Here is a 22234-nt window from a genome sequence, read left to right as displayed (position 1 = left end):
GTAGACGCTCAATTCAATCATCATTGATTTCAACAGGACAATGATGAACTTCAACATTCCTATTTTCTAGATCAGTGTTATTGTGTCTCTGTACATGAGTCTTTAGCATGGAGGTGGCACTTTGATTGGACATCCTGTGATGCTGCAGGGGTAGGTAGAGGAATTTGGTATAAATGCAGCAAAACACCCACACAATGTAAAAAAACAAACTAAACAAATTCCTCGAAACGTAACCTTGCTGCTAATGGAGCTCAGTGGGGAGATAAACGGTGCGCATCAGACAGAGGAGTGGGCTGGGTTCGTCTGTCCGAAGATCCCAAGGTGGGAGCTGAAATAAACTGAGATGAGCCGAGCCAAACTGAGCGGAGGCGTAACAGTTATCTGTCCCCGACTGAGCCCACAACGAAACTCCATCACGCTTGAACAGGAGGAGAAATGACTAAACAGCAGCTGCCTGGAGGAGAGAAAAGACCTGGAGAGCAGCTGCATAGCTTTGTTAGAGGGGGGGTTACAGAGTGTTCAGGTTAATCTGAGCACAGAGTTGACTTATCGTCTCTTCGCTCTAGTTTTAAAATGAATTTGTGTTAATGTGTTATTATTGCGGTACCTTTGACAGCTATACTTGTCAACCTTCCGACCTCAAAAATAGGGATGATTTCAAAACCCAAGTGAAAAATTTGAGTTTTAGAGACTTTGTTTCCTGCATTCTGGTGACTTAAATAATAAATATACTGCAACAGCATTTTTAATTAATTTTAGAAAAATGTATAATTCGCCTCTCTGGCGTGAATTTGTTTGAATCTCTGGTATAAACAAATATTCATCAGTTTTTATTCATTCATTCACTATTTCTTTCTCTTAGTACTGTCCTTCTCTCTCTCCATCTCTCACTCACTGAAGGCCCTTTCAGACACAACACGACAACAGCACCACTGCGCTCTAAAACACATTATTTCTAATGGCTTGTGCCGCACCATGACGGCTTTTCGCTGCGTCAAGCAAAGCCCGACTTAAGAGCGCTGCACGCTGGGGAGCGCAGCTCAAAACATGGTGTGTCGTGAGCATCTCTTCCACCGGGAAACGACACACAGTGCCAGAAACAGGTTGAGATAACAAAAAGGGGGGGAAAGGTGTGAAAATTTGCCGGGAGAATTGTGACCCCGGGAGGAAACTGTGAGAGGATAATGAAAAACGGGAAAATTGGGAGGGTTGGCAAGTATGTTGACAGCCCTAGTTTGCACAATTAAAAGCTAATTTTCTTATTAGAATGTGAATTAATGTGTGTTTGTGTATTTGATCCCAACAATAACAGCCAACAAAATGTCACATAACGGCGTCCTAAAGCGCAGGGCAGGGTTCTCTGGATGTTGAAGGATGGAGAGTAGGCGTTGGATACAGTCAGACAAAATGTTTCAAACACCGAGAGCAGCGCCAGCATCATCAACCAAAGCCCCGCCATTAATCTGCTTCCAGAGCATTTATGAAAAACCTAAAAGTCGCACGGTGAAATGAGTCCACAGTAACCCAATCATCAGGACATTCTCTCCAGCGCTCCCCACAGTCATATATTAACGCCAGTTTTTCCAACATTTTATTGTTTTTCAAGTTTATTTTCTTACTCACTTTTTTTTTAGTTTCATTTATTAGAATCTAATTCACACAGAGGCCCGTTGTTTATCTGGGCCGAGACAGAGAGAGAACGGAGTGAGAGAGGGATGGTATGATCTTACATGTGCCCACGTGTTTGCTCTCCAAACACTCCAATAATGAGCATTTCAATAAGATCTACACACACACACACACACACACACACACACACACGTTCTCCTGCCCAAATCTGGTGATGAAATAAGAGAGCTGCTACTAAAGAATAGTTAAATTAATGATAATATTTCCCCCCATAATGTTAAAAGAGCCAGCACAGTACTTCATCTCCTGTGTGTGTGGTGAGGGTGGTGTTGAGGGGTCTGCAGATGGCAGGACCGCTAATGAAAAGACGGTAAGGTACTGGCAAGATACAGTCATGTCTCTGTAGTTATTGGCAGCCGCCACATGTGGAGGAGGTGTAGTTAGTCTCTGTGGATTTATGCTTGTCTGCAGAGGTGTTGCTGCCTACATGCCAAACCTCCAGCAGTACGCAGAGGGTCCTGCTGATGTGGACGACGTCCTCTAAAACCGAGACTACAAGTCAGCTGCTTCAACTACAAGTCTTCTGCAGTAAATACAAGAATGTAGACATGATTACCTCCAGTTATATAATAAACTCATTGCGTTTTGAAGACACCATTTCAACACATCCATATGTTATTTTTCTAATATTCTTCTCATTTGTCCTCTGATGTTTTTGCTAAATACAATAGGAAAAAAGTGACTGAATCACTGTTGAGTAACACAAAGAGGGCAACATTTTTTCTGTAATATGTTTTGGATTTCTAGTTTATAAAGATGATTATATATTTTAAGAGTATGTTGTACTAATAATTTAATAATTCATAATTTATTCCCAATAATATGTTTAATCCTCCTCCCTAATTATGTGTTTATTTATTAGTAAATTAATTGTTTTTAAGTAAACTGCTCGAGGTGCCTAATAATCACTGTTGACTCAGCGTAATCAATCATTTTCTACATCACTTCTTTAAACTCATCTTAATAGACATTTTTTATGTTTGAAACTCGGTCTGATTTACTCTTTTGTTTGTTTGTTTGTTTGTTTGTAGCTTTCTTTAAAATTTATTCAATTCTTCAAGTAATATATCAATAAACGAGAAAAACACACAAAATCTATGAGCAAATATGCCATTTTAAATATGATAGATAACTATCAGTGCTCTCAGGAGAAGACACAAGAACCTTCTGAAAAAGTATCACTTATAATACGTACATTGGTATCAAACATACATGTATGGAGTCTTTTAATGGTCATTTCACTCAGCTAGGACACAAAAACTGCAATAACTACTGCACTGTAAGACAGGAAAGGACACCTACATCATACAGTATAACTTAATACCAGAGAATCAGAGCAATCTACTAAGATCATTAGTAAGTATTTGTAGAGGAGGGGAGGGTATATAGGTCAACAATTATTCCTTCATATATTTTCAGCGCATTGCTTTCTTTACTAGACTGTTTAAATCTCAAGTGCTAACTGATTTGACCAAGAACAGATGGAGCTGAGAGGTTTGTCTCACCAGAAATACGACAGATTTTCCATCATCCTATAACGGAGCTTTATCTCTTAATTCAACAGTATTATTATGATACCAAGAGCAATACTACCAGTATCCCGTGTAAACGTTGTCCCGATGCCAGACCGCCCGCAAGCATTTGTGACTTCACCAGGCCCGGAGATCGGTGAGCTAACGCTCATCCATAATGTTCATCGTGTTTCACCTGCACACACAGCTTCACAGGACCATCACGGGGGAAACGGAGGAGATGGGCCGGAGGAGTCTTTACGTGTTTTATTTGGAAACCCGAGCCCTCGCCGGTAATTGCCCAAAATGACTCTAATCGTAATTGACGGTCTGGCTTTCTACTTTGTCTGCACAAATTTCCAGGACGACGGGGGCTACGGTAACTCTGTTAAAAGTCTGGACGCAGAAACGCACACACTCTTTATCCATCAGAGCAGGCCATAACGTCTGTCCTCCTTTTGTCCTTTTGCGTTTGTTGGGTCCTCTGCCTATGTGTGTGTGTGTGTGTGTGCGCGCGTGTGCGTGTGCGTGTGTATGTGTGCGTCTGTGATGATGTAGCCGGCCATTAAGCCAGACTGAGGGGAGGATAGTGCTCCTGGGGGGAGAGGTGGTGATTTCTGGCAGCTGTCTCGGCGTTGACAAGCTTGACGTGTTTCTCATTCTGACATCACACGCTCACACACACACACCGACACGCTCACACACACACACACGCTAACGCACACACACAGTCCTCAGAAGAGAGCAGAGAAAGCCAGAGAGATGGAGTGCAGTACAAATATTTGGACATTATTTTTGGTCGCTGTTGTTAAACTGGAAATTGTGCGAATATTTGCAACGGTGTGTTTTTCATTTGGCAGTGAACAAAATGAAGTGAAAATGGACTTTGGTTTGTTTTTTCCGACCGCAGTTTGGGAAGGTCGAGAAAAAGCAGCTTTAGACAAGATGAGAGTTAATCATTTCTAAGTTGAAATTAGATTTAAGTAGTGGCACACCACCAGGATATACTGACTATTAACCCCCTGAGACCCGTGGGATCGCGGGTGACCCCGACCGAATACAGATATCATATGAAACTAGAAAAACTAGGGGAATCCATCGGTAGCAACCATGTCATGTTATCTTGTCGGGAAGGAGGCTAAATAATGCTCCAAACTCATGCTCAAAACTGGCATGACCGTTTTCAAAAGGGGTCCCTTGACCTCTGACCTCAAGATATGTAATGAAAATGGGTTCTATGGGTACCCACAAGTCTCCCCTTTACAGACATGCCCACTTTATGATGATCACATGCAGTTTGGGGCAGTATAAATGTGTTATTTTCGCCTATTCTAAAATGATGTGTTTGAATATTTCTGCATACTGGGGTTCCTAATCAGTCTTGGAATTACTTAAACTGGGTATCAGCGTAATGCTGAGACTCTTGTGGATCCAATGAGCATCATGTGAGATGATGTTCATCCCCATAGTAGACATTTCATTGTAGTTTTTTTGTAATTCGACCTCACTGTATAAAATGATCTGTTGTGACCTCTAGGATAATCACAGCCTCATAAAACTTTACAGTCACAAACTAGAGACTTAGAGCATTCAGAGGATGGATAGCTTTCCTAGGTAGATTGACAGTAAGGGTGCTCGCCATCTAATCGCCGAAAAATGCAATTCTTGCAGAAATCTCAAAATGTCAAATAATGTTGATACCAAATTACAGCATGGCTTTTTCTATGGTGCTCCTCAAGGTCTTGGTGTCTTAATGTGGTATTTTGGAGGGGTAATTGATCATTTTTATCAATTGTGGAGTGGTAAAAAATGGTTAAATTTAGCAACAAATCTTTGTAACAAATGGTATCAACCCAAAAATTGCTGCAACAACTTATGAGACATAAGTACCCCCTAAAAAAAGACAAAAAATGGGTCTATTGTGGGTCTCAGAGGGTTAAATATTAACTTTAAGGCTGGGATGGTGCTTGTATTCATTTCCATTTCATTTTGTGCACTGATGGTGGACATAAAAATGTGAATCAAAGTAGCAAAATACTTTTTATGAGTGTGTTTTACTGTTTTTGTGTGTTCTGTGCAGAAACAGATTTTCATAGTTCTAAGCACAACGACAATAAAGATCTATTCTCGTGTTTTGGGAAATTGTGTTCCTGGCCGAGGGGTTTGTGCACAGTACCTGGCTCGTGGCCGGCTCCGGTGGCCAGGGCAGGCATGGCTCCTGCCGGCTGCTTCCTGGTTCCCCTCAGGCTGTGGAAAATGGCAGCGGGGCGTCAAGAGTAGCGAGCTCCTCGGCAGCTCTCCCCAGGGACCAGCTGGATGTGAGGACAGGCTTTATGCCATGGAGCCCTGCGAGAGAACAAGATTTTAGAGCCTACTTGCAGAATGGCCGCATGCACGTGTGTGTCAGTCAGACACTGTGTTCTGTGTTCTGGGATCTCGTAGCGACCCGTAGCCATGGATATGAATACATACTAGCATATATATGTATTTGTGTGTAGGCGAGCCAGCGATTGACAGTCAATGACTCACGTTCACAGTTGACTCTGGGTGTTTACAACCCAACACTTTTTTCCTAAGCTGCTGAACATCCTGCTTTGTACATGAGCCAACATCACCTCACCCGGCGCCCACATATACATGCAACACACACACACACAGCTACCCCACACTTTATTCAGCGTCCAGCGGAAACAAGGGAAACTTTATCCGCAGAGGGGAAAGCAAGCAAGCGAATGCAACAGACCTGTGAGAAATCAAACAGGCGTGGAAAAGCATCGCTTCGTAAATAATGGCGCTCAACTGGAAAGCCAGATAGAGCAGGGACAGGAAGAAAGGGGATGTAGAACACAAATGAAAAGCCTGCGGCTCATTGAAATCTCCTCCCGCAGTGGATGAACATGTGCGGACACACATAGTAGTGTACAATAAACTCCAGAACCACAACAGGAGGAGAACAGCTAATATGTGTTAATTTGGATAAGACAGGGTAGCTGTAGGATTAAGACTTGGAGTCAGACTTAAATCAGAAAAATTAGGACTTAATTTAAACGTGACTGGACTGAGAAGTTACTTGCTTTAAACTTGACTTCCTTCAGATCCGACTTTACTTGAAACTTTCATTCCAGTCTGTAGTTTGGTAAATCCCCAGAACAAGGAGAAATAATCAAGCAGACCTTGCAGCCACATGGCTTTAATATTTAAAAAATAAGCTTATAAAAGGCACTGAAAGGTATCGATCACAGCTATGTAAAGAAAATAGGGCTGTCAATCGATTAAAATGTTTAATCACGATCAATTGCATGATTGTCCGTAGTTAATCGTGATTAATCGCAAATTAATCGCACCTTATTATCTGTTCAAAATTTCTGACCAAGACTTGTATGTATATATTGCATGTGAACTGCATGTGATTATCATAAAGTGGGCATGTCTGTAAAGGGGAGACTCGTGGGTACCCATAGAACCCATTTTCATTCACATATCTTGAGGTCAGAGGTCAAGGGACCCCTTTGAAAACGGCCATTCCAGTTTTTCCTCACCAAAATTTAGCGTAACTTCGTGACAAGCTAGTATGACATGGTTGGTACCAATGGATTCCTTAAGTTTCCTAATTTCATATGATGCCAGTATCTTCTCTCTAGCATTAACACTGACCCCGCTACAACCTAAAAATCGCAAGTTGTGTTAATGCGTAAAAGAAATTAGTGGCGTTAAAACGAATTTGCGTTAAAGTGATATTATTGCCTTAACTTTGACAGCCCTAAAACAAATATATATGCCATAACGGGCGTTGAAAGCAAAATGCAATGTCCATATAATGTCACCTTTCAGACACCTGAAGGACTTACATCTGGAGTTGCAGTTTGTTTAGTAAAACTCAACTTACTTACTTAATAGAGGTTAGAATCAACCCAAAAACTGGATCATGTCTGCTGTAATGTGGCTTGCAAAGTAGGTGAGAGGTCGTCAGAGTTTCAAGCCATGAACGTGTCTTTGTGTTTGTTTCATCCTCCGTGGGACCGTGTACTGGTCTTGTCACTGCAATATGGAAAGGAAGCGGAAATCTGTAGAGAGGTCTCACATCACAGCCCATCTAATTGAACAGGTCGCCATGTACTGTATACTACATTTATTCATCACAGCCTCTTTCAAAAAGGCCACTAGAAACCTGAACAGGCCCAGCTAAGTCCTGCCACCAGCATGAGTGCTTTATCTGAAAAAGGGAGAATGGAAAACAATTAGGTGTGAGCCTTCGGTTTCTTTACAGCATGCAGCTTAATGATCCGTTATATGTCAGCTCCCATGTGCTGTGGCCCAGTCAAGCTCAGTTACCTACACTGTAGAGCCTTGGGGGTCCTGTTAGTTGTTCACTTCACTAGAAGAAAATGCTCAAAATAAACACCGGCAGTGAGATAAGCCACATTCTGTGTGTCTCCCATGTTGATAAGTGTTGTAAAAACTGGCTCTGGGTGGACACTGAGTCACAGTGTGCTACTGCTGACTCGGAGCCATTTGGCTGCAGGCAGGGACAAGACACCTGCGCCCTTCCAGCTCATTGGGACCCCCCATCCAGCCGGTTAGACTGTTATCAGGTCATTAAATGGGCGTTCGGTGGTTATAAGCCTCATAGATGTGGGTCTGAAGGGGCCTGCTACACCCACTAGTAGATTTTATCACCGATTCACTTGAGCGATCACCAACAGAAGGATTACAAGAAGACGACAGCGACCTCTATAGCGACCGTAGTAACTATGACAGGAGCAAAAGCAGAAGTCAGGCGCTTCAGTTTTACAACGCGTTAGAACTAGGGCTGTCAAAGTTAACGCGATAATAACCCGTTAACGCAAATTTGTTTTAATGCCACTAATTTCTTTAACGGATTAACAAACCTTGCGCAAAATTTTGGCAAGGAAAAACTGGCATGGTGATTTTCAAAGGGGTCCCTTGACCTCTGACCTCAAGATATGTGAACGAAAATGGGTTCTATGGGTACCCACGAGTCTCCCCTTTACAGACATGCCCACTTTATGATAATCACATGCAGTTTGGGGCAAGTCATAGTCAAGTCAGCACACTGACACACTGACAGCTGTTGTTGCCTGTTGGGCTGCAGTTTGCCATGTTATGATTTGAGCATATTTTTTATGCTAAATGCAGTACCTGTGAGGGTTTCTGGACAATATTTGTCATTGTTTTGTGTTGTTAATTGATTTCCAATAATAAATATATACATACATTTGCATAAAGCAAGCATATTGCCCACTCCCAAGAGTATTAAATACTTGACAAATCTCCCTTTAAGGTACATTCGGAACGTGTTACAATTGGGTGATTAATTTGTGATTAACTATGGACAATATTCTAATTGATTGACAGCCCTATTTAGAACGTGTTGCTTTTAAGTTTTGCTTTCACTTTTACAATGTAGTAGGTGTAGCAGGCCCCTACTGACCCACATCTATGAGGCTTATAACGACTGATATTGACATTTAATGAGCTGATAACAGTTGAATCAGGTGCCCCATCAGTGTGTGGCCGACACACTTGAAGTGTGAAATGCTGTAACTTCACATCCATCTCAACCAGTGGACCGGAAATTCATTACAAATGTGTTTTCTGTAAAGAATCTCTCACTCAGCCCCCGCAGTGACAGACGCACAGGAGCGATTATTTCCTGGAGTTTTGCCCCACGTGTGTACTAACACACGCCGAGGTCGAGGCTCGAACCCGCCAAGACTGCAGCCCACGTAGCTAAAACGCTACCACGCCTGTCTGACATACTGCGATGTGAACTCACCTCAGGGCCCCAGCAGAACCTCAGGCGGAGCCTTGTGGAAAAAGCATCTAGACAATACAGTCCAGAGGATGCCTGAGTGAGCAGGTAAGCAAGCCATTAAGAGCATATCAGAAAAAAAAAGATATTTTTCTTCTGGATTGAGATGTAGAAAATGTGGTGCATTCATCAAACAGCACTCAAGAAAAGGATTGATTTTCCACCACGAGCGGAGATGTGGGATTCGGGACCCCACTACTAAGTCACGCCAGCACCAATTTGTAGGCCAGGTTTGTCAGTCGTTTGCATGAGCTTTGCGTGAGCATAAAGTACGAACGGAAAACCTGGTGAGTTCAGTGCTGTTCAACTCTTTGTGTACTTCCAATAAAATAGGTTAAGAGGAGCAGCAGAGAAAGGGCAACGGCGCCTCGAGCAGTGACCACAAAATCTCTCCAGCAGGCCGGTTTGAACGGGGAAGCGAACCTAACAGCCACTGGGGTAATGCCAAGAGAACTGACCCATGCTAAATCAGTTCAGTGTTTCACAGCGAGGTTCCGCGGCACGGTTTTGTCATAAGGCTTTGTGATTGGAATGACAGACTCGAGGAAAGACAAGGGACATGAATACCCTTTAGGTATGCCGCGCTGTAATATCAGTCGTTTCGCCTTTTGTTGCGTCCAAAGGGGGAATGACCACATATTCCCCAATCTGAGGAGGGATCCATCTTTCCATCTGAGGAGCTTTTTCTGAGGGCCAGGAAGCATGTCGCACAACCGGGAACACCTGGGACTTTTTAAAAAGGCCCAAAAGGATCATAATAGACAGACTCGAAGAAACATTCCCCCGCTGTCAGATTGCTCTAACCGTGTCTGCTCGGATCACACAATATCAGATGGTCATGGGGTGAGGGGGGAGTAAAGGGACCATGTGGACAAGAGATGGGGAACGCTTAATTGCAATGAGGTGTTCCTCCTTCTAGCTCTGACATCTTCGAATGGTTCTGCCACCATCTAGTGGGAACTTTCACTATTGCAGGGAGTATTCACCCTGAAGTTCCCAGCTGAGACAGAACCTGAAGCACCTCTCCCTAACAAAGACCTGGAGATGCTGTCTGTGTCTGCTCAGTCTTGTTCTGAGTGTGAAACCCGAGGAGAAATCAGTATTTAAAGAGAAACTAGCCCATGGTGATGGATGGATGGATGGATGGATAGGTGGAAGGATGGAAACAGGGAGGTGTAGAAGACTGTTATTCTTCCTCTTTTCAAAAACAAGCCTGTCCGTCCAGCTGGGAGGGGGGTTGGTGGAGCACGGGTGGAGCCGTCTGACTCTCAGCTGGATGTTGATAGTGACGGGAATAACAGAGTCAGGAGGTGAATGACTGACAGTGAAAAACACTGGAAGACCGGCCATTTTTTAAGCGCCTGTTAACAATTGGAAAGTATGCTTTGAGTTTGGAACTTTATCAGTTTTACTATTCTTCCTCCGAAGGGTGGATTGGACTGTGGAAAGATCACCGTTCAAATCGAAATGCCAAAAAGATCCTCAGAAAAAACGTGTCATGCTCCAAAGAGTTCCCAGGGTTCACTGGGGTGGAATGGTTCGTGCTGCCTCCGTCTGAACCCGGACGGGAAAGTGCTACACCAGGACACGGCAGAGGTCAACTCTGCCATTCTGCACCACTGAAACCTCCCCGGGGTGCTACTGGGGTGTTGGGTTTTTTTCTGTCCTGGATTTGTCCCACATCAAGTGACAGGGAGGCCAGCTACCGGCCGGGGTTTTTTACTGGGCCACCGTGAACGACACCGATCCTCTACGACGTATGACAGACGCCCATCCAAAGCCACCCCCCTGTCACACCTGCTCTGGTTACAGCTCAGAGGACCAGTTTGCTCCAAAGTGACCCAGCAGCTCCGACGTCTGCTGATCCGCTCCAATCTACCGAGCTTGTCTATATGCCGGTCCTTGGTGAGACAATAGAAGATCTATTTGGCAGTCCTGCGTTAACACCTGCTCAGATTACCAATTCTGTACTGTCTGTTGCAACATACTGAGGCTTTGGTTCAGATCAGGTTTTATTGTCCGATGTCAATCTCTCTAATATTGACTCGTAGTGAGAAGTTACTTCGCCCTCTCCAATCTGTCAGAAGTCACACTGTGTAAGGTGTGGGTATCTTTTGAGATTTGAGAATGGAAAGTTTCAGTAGTGATGCCAAAACAATATGTTTTGGGGGGGTTTCTTTGTAACAAATGAAGCCAAAGTTTACAAGTGTAAAATTGTATCTAAACACAAGCAGACATACACAAACTTTTCCTGATGAGAAAGTATCTGATCAAAGCAAAGAAGATGAATCTGAGTCAGATCTGATAAATCTGACTAGACATTCAATGCCAGCTTTTGGTACTTGATAGAATGTGCATGTGCCTTTACTCAAGAGTGCACAGGCATCTGTTTTAGAGACAATGGCGAAGCAAATTAAGTTGTTTGACTGTGGGGTGGAAAGATTCACTAACCCGTCAACATCACAAACAAAATTGATTCAACTGACAGATGAACCTGAACAACAAAAAAAAGGTAATTTGTGAAGTCTTTGTGGACGAACGGAAAATGATACTGCAAAGCATATTCAACATACACATGACATGTAACATTTTCATTTTTTTATTTTGTTATTTATTCAAAATATAAGGTGCCGTTAGGGCTGTCAATTGATTATGTTAAAATAATATTGTTAAAATGTTTAATCGCAATTAATCGCATGATTGTCCACAGATAATCGTGATTAATGATTAATTAATCACACATTTTTTTATCTGTTCAAAATGTACCTTGAAGGGAGATTTGTCAAGTATGTAATACGCTTATCAACATAGGAGTGGACAAATATGCTGCTTTATGCAAATGTATGTATATATTTATTATTGGAAATAAATTACCAACACAAAACAATGACAGATATTGTCCAGAAACCCTCACAGGTACTGCATTTAGCATAAAACATATGCTCAGATCATAACATGGCAAACTGCAGCCCAACAGGCAACAACAGCTGTCAGTGTGTCAGTGTGCTGACTTGACTCTGACTTGCCCCAAACTGCATGTGATTATCATAAAGTGGGCATGTCTGTAAAGGGGACATATCTTGAGGTCAGAGGTCAAGAGACCCCCGATGGATTCCAAGTTTCATATGATACCAGTATCTTCTTTATAGCTTTAAAACTGAGCCCATTACAACCTAAAAATCACAAGTTGTGTTAATGCGTTAAAAAATGAGTGGCGTTAAAACAAATTTGTGTTAACGCGTTATTGTTGCGTTAACTTTGACAGCCCTAGTGACTATAAATGGCCAACATATTTTTAGTATCGGCAACCAAAAGCTAATTCCTGACAAAATGCCAGCCTGGCAACCACTTTTAAATGTTAGTGTTGAGCCCTGGTTGATGCCAAAAACCTTTTGGACTTTTGGACACCCCACTGGCTGCACCTTGAAAAATGGATGATCAAAAACAGGTTCAGAGAAAAAAGCAATAAATTGCAAAAACTATCACCTAAATCCACTCTAGAAGACTCATCCTTTTATCTGAGCCCATTCCTACTACTTCATAATCCTGCACCGCGGCACCATCCAAGGCTACTGACCTGCTAAGTTATTAAATGCACAGTGTGTACTAACAGCTGCGTGTTGAAGGATATACACTATCTTGTTTTTGCATGTTCTTGTGTGCTCATATAAAGGTCAGCAGAAAGCACACAATCTACCAGCTCAACCAAACAGGTTTACCAAATATTGAGAAAGATAGAGGAAGACGTGACAGAAGAAGAAGAGAGGTTTTACTACCATGTGGAATTAAAAGAAATGAATACAGTTGTTCCTTTTATGGAAAACTATGTTTTTTTACTTCAGGCCCCGTTGGTGAGCTGCAGCTTTGGGGTATTGGTATGGGGGAGCTGTGAAGACAGATTGGATGTAAAATCAATTTGTATTTCAGCTACTCTACATCATATTGGCTTGTCGTAACCGCAAAGTGCAAAGTCAGACAGACAGAAGTAGATAGAGTTACAGCCACATGCACACAACCATACATGACACGATCGTAAGAGTATAATTGCAGTGTATCCAACTGTGGTAAAAAGGCGAACATTCATTTACACACAGGCACACGGAGAACTACATTGCAATGGGCTGTGCATAATTGCAGCGTATTAAACCGTGGTGGAGGGGAATGTTCGTCCACATGACATTTTAAAAAACTGAAATGCCGTTACAAGAAAAAAAGGAAAAGAAAACGATCCCGATGCCAGCGCCGCACACAGGCAGCCCCTTCGTCCTTATTTCTGTTTCTTCCGTGGAAAAACACATTGTTGAATAATGTCTTTCTCCTGCCTCGGCTCAGAGCTGCCAAAATGTCACCACGTCGATTCCTATTAAGCGTGAGGCGCGTGACGCTGGCGGGACAGGGTTGTGTTTTTCAGGCGCGTGCCATACGACTTCTCGTTAATAGCCGTTAGCTTTACGAGGGATTGGGGCTGCTTAAATTAAGACTCAGCGGTGCCTGGCACGGCCGACCCTCCTGGAATGACTGGCTGCTGGTGGAGGGGCTGTAATAACGATGAGCAGTAGGAAGAAGCATATTCATACAACTAGAAAAGCGTATGGAAACAGATTAAGGGGAGCAAATGTGGAATATCAATGAACGCTATTAACCCGTGACGAAGAAAAAAAGTGCATATCAACAGAATATGGCTTCATTCGATGTGAGAGGTTGACAGAGAAATGGGAAAAGTGAGCGCTCCTCTCTCGGCCTCAGGTGGGATATTTTTTGACAGCTCAGAATCAGCCACGTGTTGCTCATAAGCGTCCAGTCTTTCCACATAAAATACATCTGCTTACGTGTATGTACATGTGTGTTGTTTGCACGCACACACACAGAGAGAGATATATAAATCTGTGTTTAGATCAACCTGTCCTTCCAGAGGCATGAAGTCATTCTCCGCTGTCAAGACGTTTCAACGCACAACTTGCTGGAGCATTTCATTGTGCTTGGAAAAAAAAGGCATTAAAGAGAGATCCATGTAATTTACAAGAGAAATGGAAAAGATGTTTCAGGAAGTCGGGGCTTACTGATATGGAAGAATATGAGTCAGGGCCAGGGTTATTTTAATTACTTTAAACTGAAACTAAAAAAAGCAGTGAAAAATATTCTTAGTAAACTGAAATTAAATAAGGTACTGCATTTAGAATAAAAAATATGCTCAAATCATAACATGGCAAACTGCAGCCCAACAGGCAACAACAGCTGTCAGTGTGTCAGTGTGCTGACTTGACTATGACTTGCCCCAAACTGCATGTGATTATCATAAAGTGGGCATGTCTGTAAAGGGGAGACTCGTGGGTACCCATAGAACCCATTTTCATTCACATATCTTGAGGTCAAAGGTCAAGGGACCCCTTTGAAAATGGCCATGCCAGTATTTCCTCCCCAAAATTTAGCATAAGTTTGGAGCGTTATTTAGCCTCCTTCGAGACAAGCTAGTATGACATGGTTGGTACTGATGTGATACCAATGGATTCCTTAGGTTTTCTAGTTTCATATGATATCAGTATCTTCACTCTAGCTTTAAAACTCAGCCTGCTACAACTTCCGAGACATCGATTGCATTAGCGTGTTAAAGAAATTAGTGGCGTTAAAACAAATTTGCGTTAAAGCGATAACTTTGACAGCCCTCATCACTACCCAAGAAAAGGAGACGGCATGATTTTCCATCAACTCTTGTGACATTGAACCGCAGAAATTGAACAGACTTGACATTCCAGGAGATGGCACTGAGCCGCAATTGCTTCACTGAAGTAGCGCGAAGATTTAACATTAAACATTATGGCCATTCTTACAGTTCTCTAACCGTGTATGTTGAATGTATGTAGCTACATACTTCTGAGACATTATACCTGGTCCTAACAAAAACAAACTAAAACTAAATAAATAAAAAGTGGAACCAAAGCTTTCTGAAAAACTGAAACTAAACTAAAAATGAGCCAACGCACTCTGAAAACTCCAAGAAAATCAAAGGTGACAGACTATAAGTCTTTAGTAAAGTAGATATGTATTGCAGAATACTACAATGAATGGTGTCTGTGTTAAACTAGCTTTAAGGCTTTACAACTGTGCTGTTGCAGAACTAGAAATGTAGAGAAAGTAACAATAAAAAAAATCAAGGGTCAAAGTCACTTTGTCCAAAGACCTATTCACAGATCAGATAGATAATATCTGATCTGATCTAACAAGAACAAGATATACTAACACATGTCACGAAGACAACCAGGGAAAAAAAAAAAAAGAAAAGGCACAAAAGCGTTGCAGGGGACTTACCAGGACACTCTCTTCCTGCAACAGCAACACAACTTCACACGCAGCAGCAGGCACTGCCACTACACACAAACTAAATCCTCCCATACAGGAAGACACCGCCCACCAGGTGGAACGGCTCACCTGAACGGACCTGAAACTCAAGTTTATTTTTCCTGCCTAAAGGCTCACGGTGCTCCACCCTTTAATTTGTTTGACCTCACGCTACAATTGTAAACAGAAAGAGTGTTTAACAAACGTGGGAAAAGTTCCTTCCCAGTACGTTGTTCTAAACATAAAATAAAAACAGCTAAAGGCTCCAGAAGTGTTCCTTCTATCTGACTAGATGATTTTCACTGCATTGGGTCTTGAAACCTGATCAAACATGCTGCACAAGACTTCCCTGCATTTCCCTCTGGTACACACAATGTCCTTCCAGAAATGTCCATATATGGTGGGAACTCTGGTAAACACAAATTACAATTAACTAAATGAATTAAATGTATAATTCATTACTTCTTATATCTGTTTAATGGAATAGCCCTAAAGCCACCTTCTTACTGTACCTACTGTATCCTTTCAGAATGTGGTGACAACAAATGTCCACTAGATGGAGCAATCGGCTCACTATATATCTCCAGTCTACACATAGTGCAGAAAACAACTATTATGGAAAGTAGCAGACAGTGTGCATGGTTGCTTGTGTAAGTGTGTGAGTTTGTGTCTGTCCTCCTCATGACCTCAGATGTGCCTCAGGGTGCCAGTAAAGATGGGCACCAGTAATCCCATCCACTGCCTGCCAGGGCCCCATTATGACTAAAAGGCTAGAAAGGCTGACACATAACACACAGCAGCCCGTTCACACAGACACTAAACATTTCTATTGTAGAATTATATCACAATATAGTCTGAGAAATGGAACTATTTTGCAGCACCTGGACACATTTTGTGTGCCTGCTAGCTCACTGTCACATTGTCAGGGTTGACTTGAATAGAACAGAGGCATTGTTAATGTTATCAGTGACAATTACATTTAAAAAAGAGTAAAAAGAAAATCAAAACAATTTGATAATTACAGTAAATTACATCCACCTCCAAGATTAGACACACACATAAAAATATATATATATATATATATATATATATATATATATGTACTGTGGATACTATATATCTACATAACAACGCAGGTTAAGTCTTGGTCAGATAAAACACATAGCTTGAAGGTGTTATATTGGTCTCTGAAAAATGGATGCGTTTTATAAAATAAAAATAATGACTCATAAAAATAATTAACGCATAATGGAAATAAAATAGGGCTGTCAAAGTTAACGTGATAATAACGCGATAACGCATTTGATTGCTGATTTTTAGGTTGTAGCGGGCTGAGTTTTAAAGCTAGAGCGAAGATACTCGTATCATATGAAACTAGAAAACCTAAGAAATCAATTTGTACATACTGTGCATAAATGTCATACTAGCTTGTCACAGAGGCTAAATAACGCCCAAAATGTATGCTAAATTTTGACGAGGAAAAACGGTCATGTCCATTTTTTCAAAGGGATGCCTTGACCTCTGACCTCAAGATATGCGAATAAAAATGGGTTCTATGGGTACCCACGAGTCTCCTCTTTACAGACATGCCCACTTTATGATAATCACATGCAGTTTGGGGCAAGTCATAGTCAAGTCAGCACACTGACACACTGACAGCTGTAATCGCCAGTTGGGTGATAAGAGTATTAAATACTTTACAAATCTCCCTTTAAGGTTCATTTTGCACAAATAAAAAATGTGCAATTCATTTGCAATTAAATATTTAGTTATATATAATAACACATTCGCTTTTCCTACAATGACAAGTCAACAATTAAATAAACACTGCACATGATTATGTGTCCACTTCCCAGATTAGACACACACAGTAAATGTGTCACATGTACTGTGGATACTACACACTGTATCTACACAATAACACAAGTCTTGGTCAGACAAAACGCACAATTTGAAGGTGTTAAAAACTTGGGCTCTGAAAAACTGCTGCGTTTTCTAAAATAAAAAAAAATGATTACCGCATTATGAAACCAAATACTCATTAGCTGCAGATCTGCATTGTAGTCTCAACTACTTCCTTGTCTTTAACACCTCTTTGTCCTCCTCCCATCTCTGCCCTCTGGTTCCCATGCAGACACAGCAGCTCTTTGTCTCTTTCTGACCCATTAACAGTGAGAGGAGACCACGGCCACTATCAGTCGCCACTCACACATTCCACACTGTCTCTCTCTACCACACACACACACACACACATTCACAGCGTGCGGGGTCGTTGTTAATGACCAATTCAATTAATCCTACACATGAAATGGCAGAATGAATTATCCTATAAAGTCGACAGAAGGACAGGAAGACAGAGGATGGATGGACTGGGGTCGGTGGAGCAAAACACACTTTGCTTGATCAAAAAATATCATTGAAGGGAGTGCTTCTACTGCTTAACTTAAGCCCTGTAGGACCCAACGTGCCTAAATGAAATGATATTTATTTATAGGGAGGGAGAGGACGGTGCATTAATCCTCTGTGCAAACAGTATATATATATGATGTACTGTGACTCCACCTTCCGCTGACATTAATTAGATGATGACGGATTGTCAGATGAGTGATTTGAGCTGCAAATAGCAATGCACCTGCAGCGAGAGGCACAGAGAGAGCAGCAGGTAGCCCATAAGCCTCACTAATCTGGAAGTCTTTCGAAATGCCAGTGTTGCTGGGTAACCTACATCCACGCCAGATACCGCTGGAGTGAATTGCTCTACCTGGAGCGCTCGGGCAGAGAGGAACAGAAAGAGACAGCTGGTTTTGACAGACGGACGGATGGACAGATGGGATGAAACAGATAAGAAAGCAGTGATGCAACAGACAGAGGCCAACGGAATAAACACACGGGTGTACACGCTTCTCCTACACGCATGCACACCTGCAGCATGTGTTTACAAGACATGTTAACAGAGCTGCAGCGGGAAGTGGAAGTGAGCCCATTAACAGATGCATAATTGATAGAGCCGGTCAAAGGATAAAGAGTGAGAGAGGAGAGAACGAATGAGATAAGAAGAAACAAGAGCAGAGACAGGATGAGAGATAAGAGAATGAGTGAAAGAGGGAAAAAAGAGGAGTAGAAATCACTTACTCCCATCAGTCCATCTGTAAGCCGTGTAACATAACCACACTAACGCTGTTTGGTTTGGCCCACTTTGGGACAAAAATAACTCTATTTTAGCTTTCACTCATCACCGGACGGACGCTGCCTACCAGCACACAAACTGTGAAATAAAACGACGCAGTTAGTTTTTTTTGTGGGCTGTCTAGATCAGGAAACATGGGATTCAACAAGCCATTCAGATTTGGCTCCCCTTCCTATGTCACCTGCAGGCTTATTAGAATATACCACCCAAAGGTTGAGAACTACCTTTGCAACGGTGCAAAGGTGCATTTTTCTCGCAAGCCAATCAGAGCAGACTGGGTTTTTTCAGAAGGGGGTCTTAAAGAGACAGACGCGTTTCAGACAGAGGGCCAATACAGGTATGTTTTTTGACAAAAGTAAATATATGATTAAAGATTAAACCCACAATCCCGACCAACTTTACGGTCTTTCAGAGGCTGTAGTGATTGAAAAACTAAGGAATCCATTGGTACCAACGATGTCATACTAGCTTGTCAGCAAGGAGGCTAAATAACGCTCCAAAGTTAGGCTAAATTTTGAGGAGGAAAAACTGGCATGGCCATTTTCAAAAGGGGTCCCTTGACCTCTGACCTCCAGATATGTGAATGAAATATCTGGAGGTTCTATGGGTACCCACGAGTCTCCCCTTTCCAGACATGCCCACTTTATGATAATCACAAGCAGTTTAGGGAATGCATGCAGTATAAATGTGTTATTTTTGCCGATTCTAAAATGGTGTATTTGAATATTTCTACATACTGGGGTCCCTAAACAGTCTCGGAATTACATAAATTGGGTATTACTGTAAAGCTGAGACTCTTGTGGATCCAATGAGCCCAATTGTATTCATGTGTGATGATATTAGTCCCCATAGTAGCCATTTTATCGTAGTGAGACCATTTTTTGAAACTTGATCTCACTGTATAAAATTACCTGCTGTGACCTCTAGGATAATCACAGCCTCATGAAACTTTACAGCCAGAAACTACAGACCTAGAACAATCAGAGGATGGATGGCTTTCCTAGGTAGATTGATAGTAAGGGGATTTCTGAGCAGTTTACACAACAGAAGTGCTCGCCATCCAATCACCGGAAAATGCAATTCTTGCAGAAATCTCCAAATGTCAAAAGTTTGCGAAACCAAATCACAGCATGGCTTTTTCTATGGTGTTCCTCAAGGTCTTGGTGTCTTAATGTGGTATTTTGGAGGGATTATTGATCATTTTTATCAATTCTGGAGTGGTAAAAAAAGGGTTAAATTTATCACCAAATCTGTGTAACAAATGGTATCAACCCAAAAATTGCTGCAACAATTTATGAGACATAATAGAGCATGGGGATGGCCATCATATACTTCTATCATAATGTTCTAAGCTCTTATACACTTTCACAATTTATATTAATTAATCAATTAATGAATTAATCAATGTTTATTTCTGACTAGAACAACTTGACACAGTGTTGAGCTGCATCTCAAATGAATCTTCAGGTTCCCAGCTAGGAACCTTTAGCTGGGCTAAACAGGGAAAGGGTGGAGTTGATGTGAGCTCAGATAGCAGCGCTAGAACCCCGAGACGACCGGAGAGTAGGAGAAGAGGGCCAAAGTTCGATGCCCGGTTAGGTTACACCAATGAAGACCCAAATATACATGCTACCACGCTCCGGAGATAAGCACTGAAGTGATAGTTTGAGACATGAGCTACAGTACTACTAACACAGCCCCTCATCTACACTGTGAGTCATTCTCAGTGTCCAATTAATTCAGGAACAGAGTCAAATCCCAGGGTTCAGTCTCAGCAAAAGTGGGTCAATCAGCAGCCCAGTGAGCAGGTAGACATTCATTTGCATCAGATACTAGATTACAAATCTACCGTCTAACTGTGAAAGAGCCATCTAAAAATAGGGCTTTTATTTTGTTAATCCCGAGAGTGGTGGCTTTTTGGAAATGATGCCTTTTCACTCGACAGTCCTGGGATCACTTTTCATTTGGGGCTGCTTCAAAAGCTACAGTAAATTAAATCAGGTGTCATTTTCTTGATGCTACAGTGACCTGATATGGTCTGTCTTGTTGCAATAAACTTGTGTGAAGAAAATCCCTTAAAGCATGTCGGGTAAAATCTCAAAATTGAGATACCTTAGATTACATAGACTGTATTGCAAAAACAGATCTCAATCTGCACTTCCACACTAAAGGTGATTCAAAACCATGACGGCAATCTGTCTCCGTCCTTCAGTCTTGTGGCTGACCTGCAACACGCAGGCGTTTGAACAGCATCAAGGCTTTCTTTTGTCTTTTTTTTGTTTTCAATATTTTTGACCTCGACAATGACGCCAAAAGAGCCCCGCCAGGCTCTCACAGCAGCACAGGTGCTCCTGCCAGGTATAGTGGCTAGAAGGGAACCAGCAAACTGGGAAACTCTCGTGAGATTGTTAAGGTTAGACATTCATCTTGACTAGCTAAGGTTAGGATAGGTTGTCGGGCAGCGAGTCCCGTGAGAGTTTTTGCAGATCTCAGATCAGATTTCGCTATTTGTAGGCTCCTTTCTAGACACGACCCTCCTGCCAGCTCTGAGAGAAGTTTAAAGGCCTTTACACACCAGTGGTGTTTTTTTTCCTGCTGTTAATTTACACGTCAATGTATTTTTTCAAACTGCTGTTTTTGTCATGAGTACTTTCACACAGAATGCGAATATTACGAATAAGCAACATAATTCTTTTTCAGAGCTTTCACACCTCGAATAAAGGCATCAACCAATCACGTTGTGCGGAACAGATTGAGTTGAGCCTATATATGAAAAAACGACACAGAGGCTCTGTAGTCCAAACCATAGACTGTATATAAGAAGCTGATGTAGTCACCGTGACGTTACCCATTGGTTTGAGGACTGCCGTTTTGAAGGCTCGAGTTTGGCATTTTGGCCGTCACCATCTTGGTTTTTAGATGTCGCATCTTGTTTTTTTTTGGAACCAGCAATGACACGAGAGGGTGGAGCTAAGTACAACCGAATGCTGAATAACACATTTTTAGGCGACCAAAATATTAATATTAACTTTCCGCCTTTCAGCCAGAGGAGTCGCCCCCTGCTGGCTGTTAGAAAGAATGCAAGTTTAAGGCACTCTGGACCCAGAGGTAGCCCACTGGTCCAAATCAGGATGGCAAACTTTATTACTCCTTTCAACCTTTACAAAGGCATCGCAGATCCACTCCTTCCATTCTTACCTTTCACAATAAAAGCCCTAGACATATACATGTAATATTTGCAGGCAAGTACTTTGCATTTTCATGTCATTTACTGGTCATGCCTCTGGTGTGTAAAGGCCTTGAGACCTGGGACTGATAGGGAACGATGACCTAACCTTCATGTTTCGGCTTGGAAAAAAAGGCACAAGTCACCCCTCCTGCTGTGACACACTTGTATAGCGACTGATAATCCTGGTGCTAAGCTGCTTATGATAGAAAACAAACAATTACTAGATGCCACCCAGCTGGCGGTGTGGCATCATATTTACTAGAGACTAGATTGCAGAGCGATAAATAGATGCCCTGCAGTGAGACTGTGTCCGTTCAGAACAGTACATACACTGGATTCAAGATACCTGATTAAGAAAAGGATGTTCAAGCAGAGCATTGCTTTACTTCACTCTCAATCGTTGTTTCATTTGTGCATTTAGGAAAAACATTTAGGAATAATGAGTAGAG

General features: G+C 42.0%; 1 protein-coding gene across 4 annotated transcripts in view; it reads right to left on the bottom strand.

The window, feature by feature from the left end:
• Positions 1-22234, bottom strand: part of mpp7a (MAGUK p55 scaffold protein 7a) — a 166502-nt gene that overhangs the window by 116586 nt on the left and 27682 nt on the right. For 3 of the 4 annotated variants that reach the window (XM_074622498.1, XM_074622499.1, XM_074622500.1), the window contains exon 2: positions 5377-5546. In XM_074622498.1, coding sequence (XP_074478599.1) covers positions 5377-5413 — 37 coding nt within the window. In that variant the 5' untranslated portion in view covers positions 5414-5546. Of the gene's footprint in view, positions 1-5376; positions 5547-15339; positions 15448-22234 lie in introns of those variants that run through there. The other variant, XM_074622501.1, reaches the window with a different exon arrangement.

Source organism: Sebastes fasciatus, chromosome 21, assembly GCF_043250625.1.
Source record: "Sebastes fasciatus isolate fSebFas1 chromosome 21, fSebFas1.pri, whole genome shotgun sequence".
In the NCBI taxonomy this organism is placed as follows: domain Eukaryota; kingdom Metazoa; phylum Chordata; class Actinopteri; order Perciformes; family Sebastidae; genus Sebastes; species Sebastes fasciatus.
This window is presented reverse-complemented; position numbering and strand designations above follow the sequence as displayed.